Source organism: Mustela lutreola, chromosome 7 (assembly GCF_030435805.1).
Source record: "Mustela lutreola isolate mMusLut2 chromosome 7, mMusLut2.pri, whole genome shotgun sequence".
In the NCBI taxonomy this organism is placed as follows: Eukaryota; Metazoa; Chordata; class Mammalia; order Carnivora; family Mustelidae; genus Mustela; species Mustela lutreola.
The window spans coordinates 123,893,072-123,911,341 of record NC_081296.1 but is presented as its reverse complement, the minus strand read 5'-3'; the positions used below and the strand labels follow the sequence as shown (position 1 = coordinate 123,911,341).

The window sequence follows — 18,270 nt, the reverse complement described above, 5'->3', positions numbered from 1 at the left end:
CCTTTCCGGTTGAGTTGTCACTCATACATTCATTCTGCAGGACCTCTTCTCCCCATCTTCATACTTCCTCCATCTTCTGACTTCCAGGGCTCACTTTCCATAAAAATACCTGCACCCAAGTCCTTGTCGAGGCCTTCTGCCCTACTAGGGCAGTCCCATTGCCTCTCCTTCGACAGTCCTGTGTTAGTTAGAGTCTGCTAGACCGCGATAACAAATTAACCCCTAGATGCTTTCCTCAAATACGGTACGAGTGTGTCCCTCTCACGCAACCGTCCAGGGCAGGCTTTCTGTGGTAAGTATTAGGGTTCAGCAGGAAGGGGGACCTGCTGCAGCCAGAATCTTTGCCCTGATGCTCTGTGACCCTCAGGAGGTGCTGGTTGTCAACACCCCAGCAGTCTGGAAAAGAAGAAGGCAGGGAGTAGGGGAGGCAGGCCCAGAGAGGCACCCATGACTTCCACTCCTGGTCCCTTTGACTGCTCTCCGGATGCAGCAGAGAGAACCTAGGCTGGTGGAAGACTGGAACCCCTAACTGCAAGAGCTCCTGGGCGGCCAAGGACGGGCTCCCCTTCGTGACTGGGAGGGGTGGAAAAGCCATTCTGGGGAACAGCTAGCCGTCTCTGCCACCTCCCCTCAAATCCTCTCCAGAAACAAGAGTAAATAAAAAACCAAACTGCTCCTGACGTGTAAGTTTCCACGTAAAACACACGACGTTATTGTACGACTTTTAAAAAGAAAATAACGGAGCTTCTGGGTGGCTCAGTCAGCTGGGTCACCAACTCTTGGTTTCAGCTCAGGTCGTGATCTCAGGGTCGTGAGATCGAGCCCCCGCGCTGGGCTCCCCGCTTAGTGTGGAGTCTGCTTCTCTCTCTCTCTTCCTCTGCCCTCCCCCTTTCTCTAAAGTGAATAAATCGATCTTTAACAAATTTTAGGCCAGCGGGGCATCAGACACCTGCTCGGGAGAGATGAGTTGCTGCGAGCCTCCCTGTCACTGTCCCACGCCCGCTCCGTGCTCGTCACCACTGGCTTCCCCACACACTTCAACCACCAGCCTCCGGAAGAGACGGACGGGCCACCAGGAGCCGTGGCCCTCGCCGCCTTCCTGCAGGCCTTGGGGAAGGGGGTCTCCATGATCGTTGACCTGAGAGCCTTGAGTTTGTTCGAGAAGCTTATGGAAGAGGCTGTTGAGCAAGGTAAGGAGTGAAATAAGGACAGTCAGTTTCTTCCAAATGGGCCTTCGGGGGCAGACGGTGTGGGAGGGAGGGAGGACCACTGTGTGTGCAGTTCCTGCCAGGCTCCCAGCTCAGGGCCATGCACCGGACAGAGGGCGTTTTCCTTCCTGTTTGAAACCTCTCTGGTATCAGCAGCATTAGCCCCATTTTACAGATGAAGACACTGAGTCTCTGAGAAGGGCAGGCGAGTTCCCCGGGTGGGAATGGTGAGCTCGAGTTCGAACCAGGGTCCCACTGTGCACCTGCTCCCTCCCCTGTGTGACCTGCAGGGAACTCAGCAACCCAGGCCAGCCCGGGGGCCCCCCCCAGGTAAGAGGAGTCAAGAGCAGAGATGGCAGTGCCCCCCTCCACGCCCCTGCTGGGCCAGCTGAGCAGCTGCCCAGGCTCTTGGAGCACACATGAGCGCAGGGGTACGCTGACGTGAGGCCGTGATGCTCCGGTCCCGGGTCAGGATCGGTCTGGGGGGCCCTGTGAGAGGATGCTCTTCGGCTCTCCTCTTTCTACAAGGGTTGTCGGGGCATCTGGAGAGCCTGCTGCTCTAACCTACTTCCCCCTGCCTGTCTCAGTGTCCAGAAAATGCGTTCTTTAAAAACACATCTCTCCATCTTAGCCTCTCAATGGGCTTTCAACCCCAGTAAGGCATGCCCTCTAGCACCGTGACATTGGAAGCTTCCCAAAGGCTGTATCTGAGCACACGGAAGCCATGTCACACAACAAATGTGTACGGAACACCTACTCTGTGCCAGGCACTGTCGTAGGATGTTGAGAGCCATCGATGGTTAAGCCTGACACCGTCCTGCCCTCATGGGCAAGCGCATCCCAGGGGAGTGTGGCGGGCGGCAAACCACATGGGGACAAAGGGAAGTGTGTGGTCCATAAGCAGGTGTAATGCTGGGGGTGGGGGAGCAGGCCAGGATAAGGGGATAGGGGTGGCAGCCCAGGTGGTAGGCTGCGGTTCTAAACAGGATGGTCAGGGAAGGCCTCGTGGACAGGGTGACAGCGGAGCCAAGACTGTGAAGTTGCTGAAGGAAGAGGCCCCAGTCTGTGACCATGGCCAAAGCAGAAGCCGGGCAGTCTGGGAGTCCTAGTAGGTTTAAGAAAGGGCTACCGGCCAGCTGAGTGGCCTGGTACACATGAGGACAAGAGAAGCCAGAAGGGAGGACAGAAGGATCATGGGGGCAGCCTGGAAGGGCCTCCAGGGACATGGGAGCAACTGGGCTTTTATTCCAGGTGGGAGGGGGGCCCTAGAAGGGCACCGAGCAGAGGAGGGCCACATTCTGGCTTCAGCTTTAAAGAGTCACCATCACCCAGGTAACTGTAGGGACAAGGGTCGAAACTGGACAGGTCCCTGCAAGGAGATGAGGTGGCTTGGGGTGCCCATCTCTTTGGTCCCCAGTGACTTCAGCCACCGCTGGAATGACCACCTGGGGCACCACACAGACCTGACCAGACCCCATGGCAAGCTGGTGTTTTCAGGTTTTCTTCAAAGCTGTGCAAACCCACTCAGTCCACTAGTAAGGGGACTGATGCTTCTGGGAGCCCCTCAACCTCTCAGAGACAGGCAGGTCTCCGCGGAACTGGGACCCCATTGCCTAGAGCAGTGACCTCGAATGTGCCCATTCCCTCCTGTTGGGCTTTCCTCCTTCCCGCCCTCACTTTCTGCCCATCACCTGCCTCCTGGGATCATCTTCCAAATAAACCGCCTGCACCCAAGTCTTTGGGTCAGACTCTGGTTTCAGAGAACCCCAAACAGACAAATGGTGTGGGTGGAGGTTTCGAGAAGTAGACAGCCCTGTCTCTATTTTGAACGTAGGGTCATGATTCTGGGTGGATTGGATGCAGGGGTGAGATGGGAGAAGAGGAGGCCTCCGCAGGTCAGGGAGGGTGATGGAGAGGGTGCGGCGGCAGGGGACCCACATCAGTGGAGACGTCAAGTAGACAGATCTACAAGTCAAGTTCAGGAGAGCCGTCTGGGCTGGAAAGATAAATTGGAGACCAGTTGGCATGTTGATGGCATATTGATGGCCTTTTAAGTCCAGACACAGAGTGAGATCACCTAGAGAAAAAGAGACAGAGAGAAGGTCCCAGGATTATACCCTGGAACGCTCCACACTGAAAGGTCAAGGAAGAGAGAGGGAGCCAGCCAGCGAGGCTGGGAAGGAACCGCACGGAGGACCAGGGGAAACTGAAGGATGGTATGGTGAACAAGGAGGAGGCGCGGGCCACAGCGCTGCGGCCAGCCGCTGCCAGCAACCTCAGCAGCCTCCCCCATCTGACAAGCGGCTTGGATATTTTTAGCTGGCCACTTTCCCAGAAGCAGGTCTGCCCTCGCAGCTCACCGGCTGGCCTGGCTCAGGGGCTCCCGCTGCCCGCGAGCTCAGAACTGGGGCTCACCCATGGGGTGGTTTCGAAGGCGGCCATCTGCTTTATTCAATTTTGCAGAACCTTTGTGACATGTGGACGAAGAAAGGGAAAGAGATGTGGCCTTTTAATGAAAATTAGTTCAGTTCCTCTTATAACCAGAGGTTGCACATGTTTAAAGGAGAAAAAGCTTAGTCATTTCTTCCCTATCTTGGGCCTCAATGGACCAAATGGATAAATGGATTCTTTGCAGCTCAGGTGCGGGTTCCCATCTTGCCAACATTCCTTTGCCGAGGCTCTTTTTGTGTGTGCCCCCTGAGGGGTATGTTCTGTTCCCTGCCCTGTTTGGCTCCCCGGTGCCCCTTCTTACCAGTATCCTGTATCCATGATCCGATGTCAGGAAGGAAGAACGCACCAGCCTTAACTTAGCACCTACTACATGCCAGACCCCCAGCTCACACCATCGCATCCACAGCAACCCTGGGTCGGGGGACACATGACTAACCCCATTTTGCAGAGGAGGAAACCCCAGCTAAGGGAGTCTCTGTGGCTTGTCCAAGGTCACACAGCTGGGAAGGTTGTTTGGAGGTGGTCAGTCCCCTTGCCAGGTCACCAGGCTGCCCCTCCCAGCACAGAAAGGGGCTGGGTCTTTCATATTGTGACCACGCCCCCAGCCCAGCCCCAATCCCCCGCTTGTCCCTTGTAGAATATGCTCGGTGAGTATCCCTTGATGGACTGACTGTTCTCCCCTTGACTTTCCCCCTGAGACAATGGGTGGTTGGAGGGAGTCACATGGGGGGCCCCTTAGGGTCTCTGATAATGATTCTGTCTCCACCCACTGGGGAGGCGGTGGCAGCTCCCAAAGGGCTTGGGGCAGCCCTCTTGTGAAGCCGGGGTGAGAAGCAGCATTTATAACACAAGCCCATGGTTTTAACGTAGACGGGGTGCTTGTTGGGCTGTGGGCCACAGAGCGGGGCAGCAGGGGTGGGAGGGTCCTGTAGAACCAGGGGAACCGTAAGTGCTGGGTCTGTCCCTGTCACAGGCCCACTGTTAACCATCTGCGTGGAGACCTCATCCTGGGCCCGGGAATGCACAAGCCTTCTACCCCCAACTGCTAGGAAGTAGATGCCTTCATAAAAACCAAGTCACTCTTACTTTAATCTGGGGTCTGTGTGTGCTTCCCACGTATTCTATGTTAATATGTATTGTTAGTGCAATTAGGGAAGGTGCTGCTTTTGAGAGTCAAATTCACTCTGGCAGTCACTGCAATACCAGTAGCCAGTTCCACACCCAGCCTCTGGGACCTCTCCACTGTTGTTCCGGAACTTCCCTGAAGGTATGCAGGGAGGAGAGCAGATGAGAACTTGGAGTGTTCTGGGGTTGGGACCCTGACCTCCGGTCTTGCTTCACCCAACTTATGTAGCACCTCTGAGCCTCCGTTTTCCTCTTCTGTAAAATGGGCTTAATAATGGTTCTTATCACAGAGAATTGTTGTGACAATTAAGTGAGACCATGCATGCCCCGTGCTTAGCGGAGGGCCAGCTCCCCGTCACCATGGGCACCACGTGTCCCCGGCACTCACGATGGCAGTGAGCCAGAATAGGCCTCCGTTCACGGGGTCTCGTGGACTATCTACAGGCAGCATATTTGCTTGCCCCCGAGAGTGGTGAAATAGCCCAATTCCACGCCCCTCAGGGTCACACAATTCGCCAACCCTAGAGTTTACTCAGGACTAAAAGTAAGCAAATATTCTTGGACTGAGGTCTCTCTCAGGTTTCCTAACAAAGTATTCGACAGGTAGGTGCAGCTCCGTAATGATAGTGATATTTTCCAAAGAAGCTTTTGAAAAGCCACCATGAATGCCCAAAATGCAACACCAGGGCTGACGTATCCGTCCTTCGCCTTTATTTTCAAGGTGTTCTGAAGACAGCAGTCCCCTTGCTAACTTTCCAAGGTGAATCAGCGGGAGCTGCTCAAGCATTTCTCTGCAAAGATGGGGACCCCAAGTCACCGAGGTACGTGTGTCCCATCCCCATGTAAGCTGGCGATGGTTGTCAATTTCATGACTCCAGGAAGAACAGAGCCATGAGCCCAGGGGGTCTAATGGGGCAGGCTTCTGAGTTTCAGGGTGTCCTGGGGGCTTCTCACGGCATCTCTGGGCATAGCAGCTCCCTGAGAGATGGCATGTCCATAGATGGAGAAGAGAGCAAAGTTACAAGAACCAAAACCTAGCATGGGTCAAACAGGGTCATGACCCCTTAGAGAACAGGGAGTCATTTTGGTGGGGTCACCGGCACGTTCGCAAGAAGAATGAGAAGTAGACATACCATCGTCCGTCCTGTGTGGTGACGGTAAGTACGCTGTCGTGACATTTTGTGCAAGTGGGTGTGTTTTTTACTGTGTGTTGTGATCAGATATTTTGGAAAATACATCTTTATTGTATGTAGGGTGTGTTTCAGATCTTATCTTTTTAATAGTGTTTTTTAAACTTTTTTTGACAACAGTAATACCTTTTGCGCTGTAAACTGGTATGCACACGTGTGTACACACACACGCATACTCATATGCACAACTAAAACAAAGGTTCAGAAAACAGCCTTTACCCTTGCTATGTGCAATTTATTCTGACGCTTTCTACCCCAGTCTGTTCTAGTCTATTCTACAGTGTTCTGTTTTACTTTTCTGGAAATGTCAACCTAGCCTAATCAATTTATTTCTCAACCCACTAATAAGTGTCCATTTAGAGCTTAAAAACACTGCTTCCATAGGCCTGGCGTGTGTGCTGTTCTGCAGCTCACAGCAGAATTGATGATCATAACGAGGACCCCAAGTCACCAAAACAAAGTTCAATTGTGGGTCCCATATGCTATTTAAAACTGCAAAACATGTGTGGTTCCTATTAGAGATGTTTCTATTCTCCAGATGGTTGACATGTAAACAGAGCTCTGGATCTTCAGGGAGAAGCTAGAAAATTCTCTTGGGTGGGATCCCCGATGCCTGTTAACTCAGGTGCTGCTCTGTTCGCTGAGTGGAGGGGGGGCCAGACAGATCAGATTATTGTGGCGAGAGAGGCGTGTGCTGTCTTTCGAGAAGATGTGTTAACTCTTCTCAGGCAGCCGGCTTCCCAGGAGTGCATTCCTTCCCACTGTAGCTAAATGGTTCCTGCTGGCCTGAAAAAAAAAAAAAATCAATCCACCCATAAGGTATATAACTGACATTCTCCTGGAGGGAAGGTCCAGAAGTGGTGTTCTCCCTGACGGACAGAGAACATACTGATCTTAGTTGGAGGTCCTGTTCCAAACAGGCTTTTCATCACCATGGATATAGGTCTAGGGGAAATTCAAGGTCAAGTCTCCTTCCTCCTGTTGACTCTGCTTCTCAGTGGCTGCTTTTTTTCAGCCCCAGGCATGTAGTCTCAGGATGATGTTCTAAAATCTTCTCAGTGTGGGCGCCTGGGTGGCTCAGTGGGTTAAGCCGCTGCCTTCGGCTCAGGTCATGATCTCAGGGTCCTGGGATCGAGGCCCGCATCGGGCTCTCTGCTCAGCAGGGAGCCTGCTTCCCTCTCTCTCTCTGCCTGCCTCTCCATAAAAAAAAAAAAAAATTAAAAAAATAAAACCTTCTCAGTGGCCTGATCCCAAACATCTATGATGTCACCACATTCTACACAACGGGGGGCATAGCCAGGCACTCAGAGTTTAGATTTTTTTTTATTAAGGTAAAATATACATAACATAAATGTTACCATTTTAAGCACGCAGTTCAGTGACATCAAGGTCGACTTGCACCGGTGTGCAGCCATTCCCACTGTCCATCTCCAGAACGTTTTCATCTTCCCAAATGGGAATGCTGTACCCGTTAAACAGCGACTGTCCATTCCCCCGGGACCCCAGCCCCTACCTTCTGTCTCTGTGAATCGACTGCTGTCGTCCTTCATAAGAGTGAGACCATCTGGTATTTGTCCTTCAGTGATGGGCTTATTTCAGTTTGCGAATTATCCTCAAGATTCCTCCACGTTGCGGTATCTGTTAGAATTTCCTTTCTTTGTAAGGCTGGATAATATTCCCTTGTATGTGCGTGCCACAGTCTGCCTCTCTGTCCCTCTGTTTGTCCCTGTCGTCTAGTGTGAATAATGCTACTGTGAACAAGGGAGTCCCAGCATCTCTTTGAGACCCTGCTTTCAGTACTTTGTGGTGCGCACCCAGACGTGCAATCCCTGGACCCTGTGGTGATTCTATTTAACATTTTTTGAGGAACAGCCACACGGTTTTCCACAGCAAAGATTTTAAAGAACTCCATCATGGGGCACCTGGGTGGCTCAGTCAGTTAAGCACCTGACTCTTCATTTCAGCTCAGGTCACAATCTCAAGGTCATGAGATCAAGCCCAGCTTCAGACTCCATGCTCAGCAGGGATCCCTGCTTGAAATCTCTCTCTCTTTCTCTCCCTCGCCCTCTGACGGACAGAGAACATACTGATCTTAGTTGATCTCTCGCTCTCTGTAATTAGTTAATCAATCTTACAAAAAATAAAGAATTCCATTGTGGGGGATTTAGAGAGCCATAAAGGTGCAATTTTCATAAGTTGGTTTATCAAGACAAGATTCCTCCTGATAATGATAACAGCCACCAAGACCACCATTTACCATGCACTGAGTAGGTACGGGCCTGTCTGCAAAGTACCTCTCGTGTGTTTTCTCCATTATATTGTTGAAGCCTCTTTGAAACCCTGTGAAGTCGATAATTCAGTGTCCCACAGTGAGGCCCAGGGAGGTTCCTTTCACCACTGTATGAGACCAGCCCTATGGTCAGGTCATCGGATGTAGCAAATGTGGGTCAGAGAGGCTAAGCACTTGGCCAAGGCCAGGAGCGTGAGAGTCTGGACAGGAGCCTACACCATCTGATTCCGCACCCCACAAGCCTGCTGTCACTGTCTATGCCACCTATCTAATCTCGGTCTTGCATTAGATTCATTTGTCTTCCATTTCAACTCTTTAAGTCTGTCTGTGTACGTAAACGGAACAAGATCCTGGGAGAAGGCAGTGGTGCGCCAAGAGCGGGCAATGCTTAGACCTCCAGGTGCTGGCGCCCACCGGCTGGTGGAGATTGGGCCAGGACAACGGCAGCGTCCACTACGTGACCCTGACCGTCAGCCTTCCTAGATCCACAGCCTCTGACTCTAATGAACTGTTAAAGATTCTGATGATATTTTCATTTTTTAAAAGATTTTATTTGTATATTTGAGAGAGAGCGCGCGTTCACGTGTGCACATGTGCGGTGGGGAGGGGCGGAGGTAGAGAGAGAGAATCTCAAACAGACTGAGCAGAGCCTGGAGCCCAACGCGGGGCTCGAGCTCACAACCCTGAGATCAGACCTCAGTCACAATCAAGAGTCGGATGCTCAACAAACCGAGTCACCCGGGTGCCCCAAGATTCTGGTGATATTTTTCTAAATAATCTGATAGACAAGCCCCCAGTACAAGCCCTAGCAGTTAGACCTAAAGGCTAAGCCAAATTCTGTAGGAGTGAAGGAAACAGAGAAAAAATGCAAGGGTCCTTCACACAAACACATGACCCAGCCAGGCAGCCACCCTCCCATAAGGCCCCCATGTCCTTGCTTCCTGGCAGATTCGACCATCTGGTGGCAATCGAGCGTGCAGGAAGGGCTGCCGATGGCAATTACTACAACGCCAGGAAGATGAACATCAAGCACTTGGTTGACCCCATTGATGACCTTTTCCTGGCATCATGGAAGATTCCTGGAATCTCATCAACCGGTAAGCGGGGAGCACTGAGAATTCAGCAAGAATGTGTCAGCGCTAACTGCCTTTTTACTGACTATAGAACACTATAGAATGACAGGAAGGAGTTCTATGGGGACTGTAGCTTTCTGCCCCAGCATTGTTTATTATGGCCAGTTTAGATGATAAAGACACCATCACTTAGAATTCCAACATTCCCACAAGCAAGAAAGGGAAATGATGCTTAATCGAGCATGTCGACTGGCCCAGCTCTAAAATATTAAAACTAATAATCAAATAATAACAATAATAAAATTGACACAAGGTATATACTATCAGTCATACAGGACACAGTTACCACATATACTGTTTCATCTTCTCAGTGCACTCATTTCTAATATGACTTAAACAGGTGATTAGTACAATCTTTTGACTGCTAATGATACAGTAATGTGACCACTTGTGTTTGTACAGAACTATATGGTCTTCAAAAAGGTTTCACATCCATATGCTGTCGAAGCTTCTTTAAAACCCTGGAAGGTAGATAAGACAGGCAGAGTGTTCAAAAATGAGGCCCAGGGAGGTTCCTCGAGGTCACCTAGCCCATTAATGATGCGGGTAGAATTTAGGAGTCCAGACTCCCAGAATCCCTTCCGACATGTTTTTCATGGAATCCTGTTGCCTTAATGAATTTCTGAAAGGCTTGACCCAACTCCCAGAGCAGCGTTCCTCCCCTGGGGGTGGGTATAGACCCTCGGGTAATGAAGGCAAGTTTCTCATTCTGTGTTTAATTGTTCTCTTTGTTCAGACACTTCAGAATGGTTCCCGGACTCATTAGTCACCTTTGGCTTTTGAGGTTTTTGATGAGACAATGAAAGTCTTCCTGGTTGAGTAGAAAATTTCTGCAAAGCGCCTGGTCTTTCCCAGAAGAGGCCTTGGGTGTGGTACCCACAGCACACTTGGCTTCAGCTTCCTGCCTCTCTGGGCTGGACAGGCCAAGGACTTGAGGGCTGGGGGAAGGAATGCCCAGAGTGGGGAAGGAAGGGGTCCCCAAGTCAAAGGGGAGATCAGGATCCGAAGGTGCTGCTCTTCCCCAGCCAAATGTACCCCCAATCTTTGCTGATCCCCCCAAGGCTGCCCCCAAGACTGCGGAGGAAGCAAGTCGAGCTGGCTGTGCCTTCAAACTGCTCCCTCTGTGGACCTCTGGAGCCTCCTTTTATCCTCAGGAGCCCAGGCTTCTCCTGGGGTCCCCTCGGTCCCCTGCCCTGTAGGACCATCCCTGTCTTTCCTCTCCTCTGTTCCATCGACACCCCATTCCTCAGCTTCCACAGGCTGCTGGCTTGTCACGGACATAATACTGACCTGCCGCTTCGCACCCAGCTCCCGCCCCTCTCAGAGACCCCGGGAGTGCCCTCAGGTGAAGAAAACAAGGCCCGGGCAGGACTGACCTGGGGAGCAAACAAGACAAAATTCATGAAGTACGAAAGACCAGAGACAGACGTAGACAAACACCAATGCTAGCTTTGTCATGGTTTCCCTTCATTCGGTCGCTGCCGTGGGCCTAGAAAAGGATGTGTGTCAGTCTGTCTTAGTCTGATGAAGAGAGAAGTCCTCAGGGTGTGGACCTGAGGCACCAGGCCATTGAGACCGTCTGATTCTTTCGGCTGTGTCCAGGTCTCAGGTGCTCGAGGTGGGGAGCTCTCATCCCCGTCCACCACCTCACGATGAATGTGGCCTCAGCTGGATTTTTTGCACGCGTTCTAGGCCTCTGTAGAAATCCACACAGAAACAGCCATGCAACCATGCCTCAGTCCAGTGCCTGGGGGAGCTGTTACCTTGAGGCAGCGACAACTGTCTCCCTGCTGACCTCTGACCCACAGAATCCTCCAGAAACAGCAGGACACAGGACCAATGGCGGTCCTCTAGCACCACCCGAGACGGCAGCAGGTTGCAGGGTTGGTTACATTATTTTCACCGTGTGCCTGTGAGGTGGGCACCCTGGTTTTTATTTTTAGCCAATCCCCTATCTTCAACACCATTCACCAAAGAGTTAAATAATTTCGAACACTGATTTATTGTAGCATGTTTGTTCTAGCATTTATTACACGAATTAACAAACCCTTGGATGCCTCTTCCGCCTTTAGATGGGGTTTCTTTCACCAGCCAACCAACTCCCCCTGTGGTACATAGTCCTGATTCAGCTACTTCCCAGGGCACCGGGCACCCCTCTAGCATAGACGAAGATGAACTGACACACCTGTATTTCATCCTCTTTCACCAGAAACCTTTAAAACAAATGGCAGAATTGAGCTTAACCATCTCTACCTGTTCGCCACCGCACAGATGGGGCTCATGACCTTGTAGCCCATCCCTGAACAGGAGCCACTCAAAAGTTGAGGAAAGCTACACCTGCTTCTCCCATGGACCTGGTAGCACCAGCATAGGGGTCCCTATCTGTGACTAGGGAGTGAGACTCAGTAGGGGACATGGCCGTGATGAGGGAGCAGGAGGCTGGCTGAGGACAAAGCGAGAGCTGGCGCCTTGCACCCCCCCTTCACCCTTTCCCCTCCAGAAGTGTAGCATCCCTCAGGCAGCCCTGACTGCCATGAACAATAAGCAAATAGTTAACTTGCAGAGCTCACAATCCTGCTAGACAGGAGTCTCCCTTGGCTTACAAATGTCCTAAATCTCACTAACAAAGACGATTGATAGCAGGATTGTGAGACCCCACCAAAAAGTCTCCCAAAGATCTTAATGTTAATGGCTGGTCTAAAGACAACATTGATCCAGCAGCAAGGGCAAGGCCTCCAGCAGGCCTGGAACATCCTGGCACCTTGTAGGCCCTCTTTAGCATATGAAAACTCCACTGACACCTCCCTTCCCCTCACCTTCCCCCAACAGCAGGGTACATAACCTGCCATCCCTCACAACCCGGAGCAGCAGCTCTTCCTGCCCACGGGTCCTGTCCCCGTGCTTTAATAAACCACCATTTTGCACCAAAGATGTCTCAAGAATTCTTTCTTGGTCATCGGCTCCGGACCTCAGCCCACCAAACCTCACCTAGGTTCTAGAACTTCATCATATGGCGCCCAACGTGGGGCTGTGAGTCTTTACATTTGGACTCTGAGCTTCGGTGCAAAATTGGTGAGTACTTTCTCTCCATTTACTCTGATTTCAGGGGCTTTTTCAAGGAGTATGGTCTTATTGGAACACTTGCATGTCAATTGCTCAGGCTGTAATCCTCTAGCCCGTGGCTACTCCACGGGGAGGAGAGCGTCTGCCTTTTGGCTGTAAGCTAGTACCCTGGCCAGAATGGCAATAAGACCCAGAAACTTGATGGCCTCTCTTTATTCCTGTTCTTATAGAAAGTTGTCTCTCTTGGGCACGGGACAGCCACCTAACACCAAACCTCACCTAGGTTCTAGAACTTCATCAGCCACACGCTGGTGAATTCCAAACTTCAACTCACTTTTACCTGAAGAAGCCTCTAGAAGACCTGAAGGAGAAGTACATCTCCTGGTTGTCTGAAAATAGACCCCGAGCCCATCCTTTTCCCCTTCCTGAGGCAACACAACACATGCGAAGGGGCTCCCCTGCTCCCAAACCATCCTCCCCAATTCTGTCGGATCCTATACATGGACTGACTTGGTTCTTCTTCCCTTTAGGGATCGGTGATGGGGGCAATGAGCTTGGGATGGGCAAAGTCAAGGAGGCTGTGAAGAGACACATACGAAATGGGGATGTGATCGCCTGTGACGTGGAGGCTGACTTTGCCATCATCACTGGTGAGTGCTCAGATGGTGGGCCAGTCAGGCCTGGCTCCCCAGGAGGAGGGACCTGGAGGCCTGGAGCCTGTCCAGCCAGAAGCTCCCCTCCCCCGAGAGTGGAGTCTCCAGGGTGCCAGGTCAAGATGAGGACCTGGTTCTCAGCCTTAGGCCTCTCATTCAGTCATCCAACAAACACTGGTCCTGGAGTTAGTGTGGCAAGGGTCATGCTCCACAAGGCTCTTGCTCTAGTGGGGGCAGATGGACAAGGAGCCCTAAGAAAGAAATACACCAGCTCGTGCTAAGTAGTACGAGATGCTACAGGGAGATGAAAGACAGGGCCGGCAGGCCACTTTAGATCGGTGGTCAGGGAAGACCTCTCTGAAGAGGAGTCAACCATGCTTTCCTCTGTGCCTCCTGCATGGTGGAAGGGAGGTGAACAATCTGGTAAATGTTCGGAGGGGGCAAAATTCTTCCCACCTCTCTTCAGACTTACCTCTGCCCCAGGCTGCCCTGTCCTTCCCTTTCCCATCAGGACCGACCTTGCCCATCAGGTCCTAAAGGTCCTAAAGGAACCCATCTCTCCTCCCTTGACTGCACCACAAGTTTCAGGACTTTTGACAGATACCCAAGAAAGGCTCTCCCATTTCATCCTCAAAACAGAGCCTGGAGAGGAGTAGAAATCTCTGAGGGAATTAGTACCAGGGTAGGAAAACCTGCAACTGATGGATGGCTGGAGATTCAGTGTGGACAGTTCTAAGAGTTCAAAACTCCACGGGGCCCTGGTCACAAGGGGTCCCCACTTTTGTGACTTTTGCCCCATTAGTTCGACCTGGTCCACACCATGGATATCAGAGAAAAATCCCCTTGTGCTTTTGGAGGTAGAGGGAAGAAGCCATTTTGAAATATATCAGAGATCTCCATTTTTTTTTTAAAGATTTTATTTTTTTATTTGAAAGAGAGAGAGAGAGAGAGCGAGTGAGCAGGTGTGCAGAACAGGGGAGAAGGACGAGGGAGAAGCAGACTCTCCACTGAGCAGGGAGCCCCATACAGGGCTTGATCGCAGGACCCTGAGATCATGAGTTGAGCCAAAGGCAGACATTCAACCCACTGAGCCACCCAGGCGCCCCCAGAGCACTCCATTCATAACCAGGCCCACCCTCAGGAGAAACTGTTTTACCTGAGCCTAGCGGGCTCGGGTTTTATCAGATCCCAACCTACCTGGGGGGAAAGGAAACACCCAAAAGTAGTCAACATGAAACAACAGATGGTCATATAAGCAGAGACATGGAAATTCTGAGAAAAAATGAAAAAGAAATGCCAGAAATCAAAAACACTGCAACAGAAATGATGAATGCTCTGGCTGGGCCCACTAGCAGGCTGGACACAGCTGAGAAAAATCACCTGTGACCTTGAACATACGACAATAGGAACTTCTAAAACTGGAAAGCCAAGAGAAAAAGACTGGATGAGACAGAATAGAATATCCAAGCATTGTGGAACAATGACAAACATCCATGTAATAGGAATATCAGAAGGAGAAGAAAAACAGAAAGGAAGAGAAGCAATATTTTGAGCCTCTGCCTTCAGCTCAGGTCATGATCTCAGGGTCCTGGGATCGAGCCCCGCATCAGGCTCTCTGCTCAGCAGGGAGCCTGCTTCCCCCTCCTCTCTGCCTGCCTCTCTGTCTACTTGTGATTTCTCTCCCTGTCAAGTAAATAAATAAAATCTTTTAAAAAAAAATAAATAAATAGGGGTGCCTGGGTGGCTCAGTCGGTTGAGCCACTGCCTTCGGCTCAGGTCATGATCCCAGGGTCCTGGGATCGAGCCCCGCATTGGGCTCTCTGCTCAGCGGGGAGCCTGCTTCCCCCTTTCTCTCTGCCTGCCTCTCTGCCTGCTTGTGATCTCTGTCTGTCAAATAAATAAATAAATAAAATCTATAAATAGATAAATAAGACAATAATGACTGAGATTCCCCCCCCCCCCCCAGATTAATGTCAGACACTAAACCATAGATCCAGGAAGCTCAGAGATCACCAGCAGGGTAAATGAGGAGCTCAGGTAGGAATTACATCCAGCTTCTCCTCAGAAACCACACAGGCCATAGAGTAGCATGACATATTGCAAGTGTTGGCAGAAAAAAACCCACTGACCTAGAATTCCGTGCCCTGTGAAATTATCCTTCAAAAGTGAAAGAGAAAGAAAGAATTTCTCAAACAGGGCATCATTTCTAGTAGATCTGCCTTGCAAGAAACGTTAAAAGAAATTTTCAGGGAGAAGGAAAACTGCATAGGTCAGAAACTCAGATCTACACCAAGAAGAGCATTGGAGGATGCATAAGTGAAGGCAAAATAACTTTATTTTTTCTTGTTCTGAAATTGGTCTAGCAGATAACATCTTATTCAAAACAATAATAGGAATGAGTCATTCAATTACGTTCCTGTGTGTAAGTGAAGTGATTGACAGCAATCATTCAAGCAATGAGAAGGAAGAATGAGGAGTGTTTGCCCTAACTGTGAAATGGTTGTTTGAAAGTGAGCTTGGATTTGTTATAAAGGTATATTGCAAACTCTAGGGCAATCATTAAAAATAATTTTTTAAAAAAAGAGGTATTATGGATATGCTAAGAAAGGAGAGAAAATAGAATCCTATAACATCTTCACTTAAAACCACAACAGGAAGAAAAGGGGTGGAAGACAAAAACAGGGGTTAAAAAAAAAAAAGAGCTAAAACAACAAACAAAAAATAGTAACCAATGTGGAAGATATTAATCCAGCCGTATCACTGATCACCTTACATGTCAGTGGTCTAACTACCCCCAGTTAAAAGGCAGAGATTGTCAGAGCAGATCAGAAAATAAGACTCAACTATAGTTGTAAGAATCCCACTTTAAATATAAAAACACACATAGATTAAAAGTGGATGGAGGGAGGAAAATCTACCGGGTGAACAATAATCAAAACAAAGCATTAGTCGCTATATTAATCTCAGACAGAGCAGACTTCAAGCAGGGAAAGTTATCAGGATCAAAGTGGAGCAGTCCATGATGTAAAGGGGTCATACTCCAAGAAAATATAACAATTTTTTTGTTTGTTTGTTTTGGTTTTGGACATAACAATTCTTTTTTTCAAGTTTTTTTTTTTTTTTTAAAGATTTTATTTATTTATTTGACAGAGAGAAATTACAAGTACACTGAGAGTCAGACAGAGAGAGAGAGAGAAGGAAGCAGGCTCCCTGCCGAGCAGAGAGCCCGATGCGGGACTCGATCCCAGGACCCTGAGATCATGACCTGAGCCGAAGGCAGCGGCCTAACCCACTGAGCCACCCAGGCGCCCTCAAGTTTTATTTAAGTAATCTTTACACCCAGTGTTGGGATTTGAGCTCACAACCCCAAGGTCAAGAGTCACAGGCTTTTCTGATGGAGCCATTCAGGTGCCCCAAAGACACAACAATTTTTTTTAAGTTTTTATTTATTCATTTATTATTAGAGAGAGTGTGTGTGTGAGTGTGAGCCAGGGGAGGGGCAGAAGGGGAAGGAGAGAATCCCAAGCAGACTCCTCAGGGTTCAATCCCATGACCCTGAGATCACCACCCGAGTGGAAACCAAGAGTTGGACACCAGACCCGCTGAGCCACCCAGGCGCCCCAAGACATAAAATTCTTCATACGTATGCTCCTAACACAGAGTGTCAAATATGTGAGGCAAAAGCTAATAAAGACACCAAGAGAAATGGATGATTCTACTCTAAAATCTACAGAGACTTTATTAGCCTTCTGTCAGAAAGGGACAGATCCAGCAGGCAGAAAATGAGTAAGGGCATCGTTGAAATCGACAACATCATCTAACTAGCTGGAAATAATTGAGGGCCGCCTGGGTGGCTCAGTGGGTTAAACATCTGACTCTTGATTTCGGCTCAGGTCATGATCTCAGGGTCATGAGATCAGGCCCCATGTCGGGCTCCACACTAAGCGTGAAGCCTGCTTGAGATTGTTTCCCTCTCCTGCTGCCCCTCCCCTCAGCAGCCCCTTCCCTGCCTCGTTCTGATGTATGTCTTCTATTTATGTTCCACACTCTTTTGTACTCACTGCATATTGGGACTTTTTCCTACCTCCAGGGCCCCCACTCTCCACCCTTCCTCTGATAAATCCTGCCCAGCCTACAAGCCCTGTATGAAATGACAGGGTCCGGAGCTCCTCTTTCTTTCTTAGCTCTGACGCCCAGAGTCTAGCAGGTCCTTCATCAATCCTTCTTCAGTTGAAGGGAGAACTCTGGCAGGTGTCAGAGAAGAGCCGGGGAGGTCGTCCTCGCGCTGGGGGCTGTGAGCTGCCTTGGGGTTGGCTCACAGAAAAGGAAGGCAGGTAGAAGCTAACCTAGGAACCCTCTTCGAGTACAGTCAGCCAGCCGCTCAGAGGACCGGCTTCTGCACAGCATCATGGACACAGGTCCGCCATGCAGGAGAGTTTCTTAATGTCAGAAGATCTGCAGCAGCTTCCTAGGGGGAGAGCCTGAAGCTTCTCGGCTGGTCGGTGGGTAATTGTAGGTAACCCAGGTGGTTTGGAGCAATGCCTCTCGATCTTTAACTTGAATCAGCATCCCCTGGAGAACTGATTACTACTCTGTGTGCTCCCTGTCTTTCCTGCGGAGTTCCTCTGACGTAGGTCTGCACTGGGACCCACGGATCCGTTTCTCACAAGTTCTCTGGTGCCACGCATGGCCCTGACCTTGGGGCCATTCTCTGAGGTGAGTTCTAGCTGCTGAGTGGCAGGGTGACGGACCCCATTACCTTTCCACTTCTATGATAGAATCTTTTTTTGTTCTAGGTGTTTCTAACTGGGGAGGCTATGCCTTGGCCTGTGCGCTGTACATCCTAAACTCATGTGAGGTCCACCGACATTACATCAGGAAGGCAGTTGGGCCCTCCAGATCACCTGGGGAGCAGAATTGGACTCAAGCCCTTCCATCTGTTGCCAAGGTAACATACCAGATGGCCACATCCTGGCGTGATGAGCAGGCCTGTTCCCGGCTATAAGCTGAGGGTTCCAGGCTATAAGCTGAGGGTCCCAGGCTATAAACCAAGAGTTCCAGGCTATGAACAGAGGGTTCCAGGTTACAAGTCGAGGGTTCTGGCTTATAAACTGATGGCCAGCACCACTGCTGGAAGCACCACAGCACCACCACAGC

At 50.2% G+C, this 18,270-nt stretch overlaps 1 protein-coding gene across 2 annotated transcripts in view; it reads left to right on the top strand.

Annotated features, from left to right (window-relative positions):
- DGLUCY (D-glutamate cyclase) overlaps positions 1-18,270 on the top strand; it is a 77,194-nt gene that overhangs the window by 50,663 nt on the left and 8,261 nt on the right. For both annotated transcript variants that reach the window (XM_059182496.1, XM_059182497.1), the window contains 5 exons: positions 930-1,190; positions 5,506-5,605; positions 9,213-9,361; positions 12,991-13,110; positions 17,910-18,061. In XM_059182496.1, the coding sequence (XP_059038479.1) occupies positions 930-1,190; positions 5,506-5,605; positions 9,213-9,361; positions 12,991-13,110; positions 17,910-18,061 (782 nt within the window). The remainder of the gene's footprint in view (positions 1-929; positions 1,191-5,505; positions 5,606-9,212; positions 9,362-12,990; positions 13,111-17,909; positions 18,062-18,270) is intronic.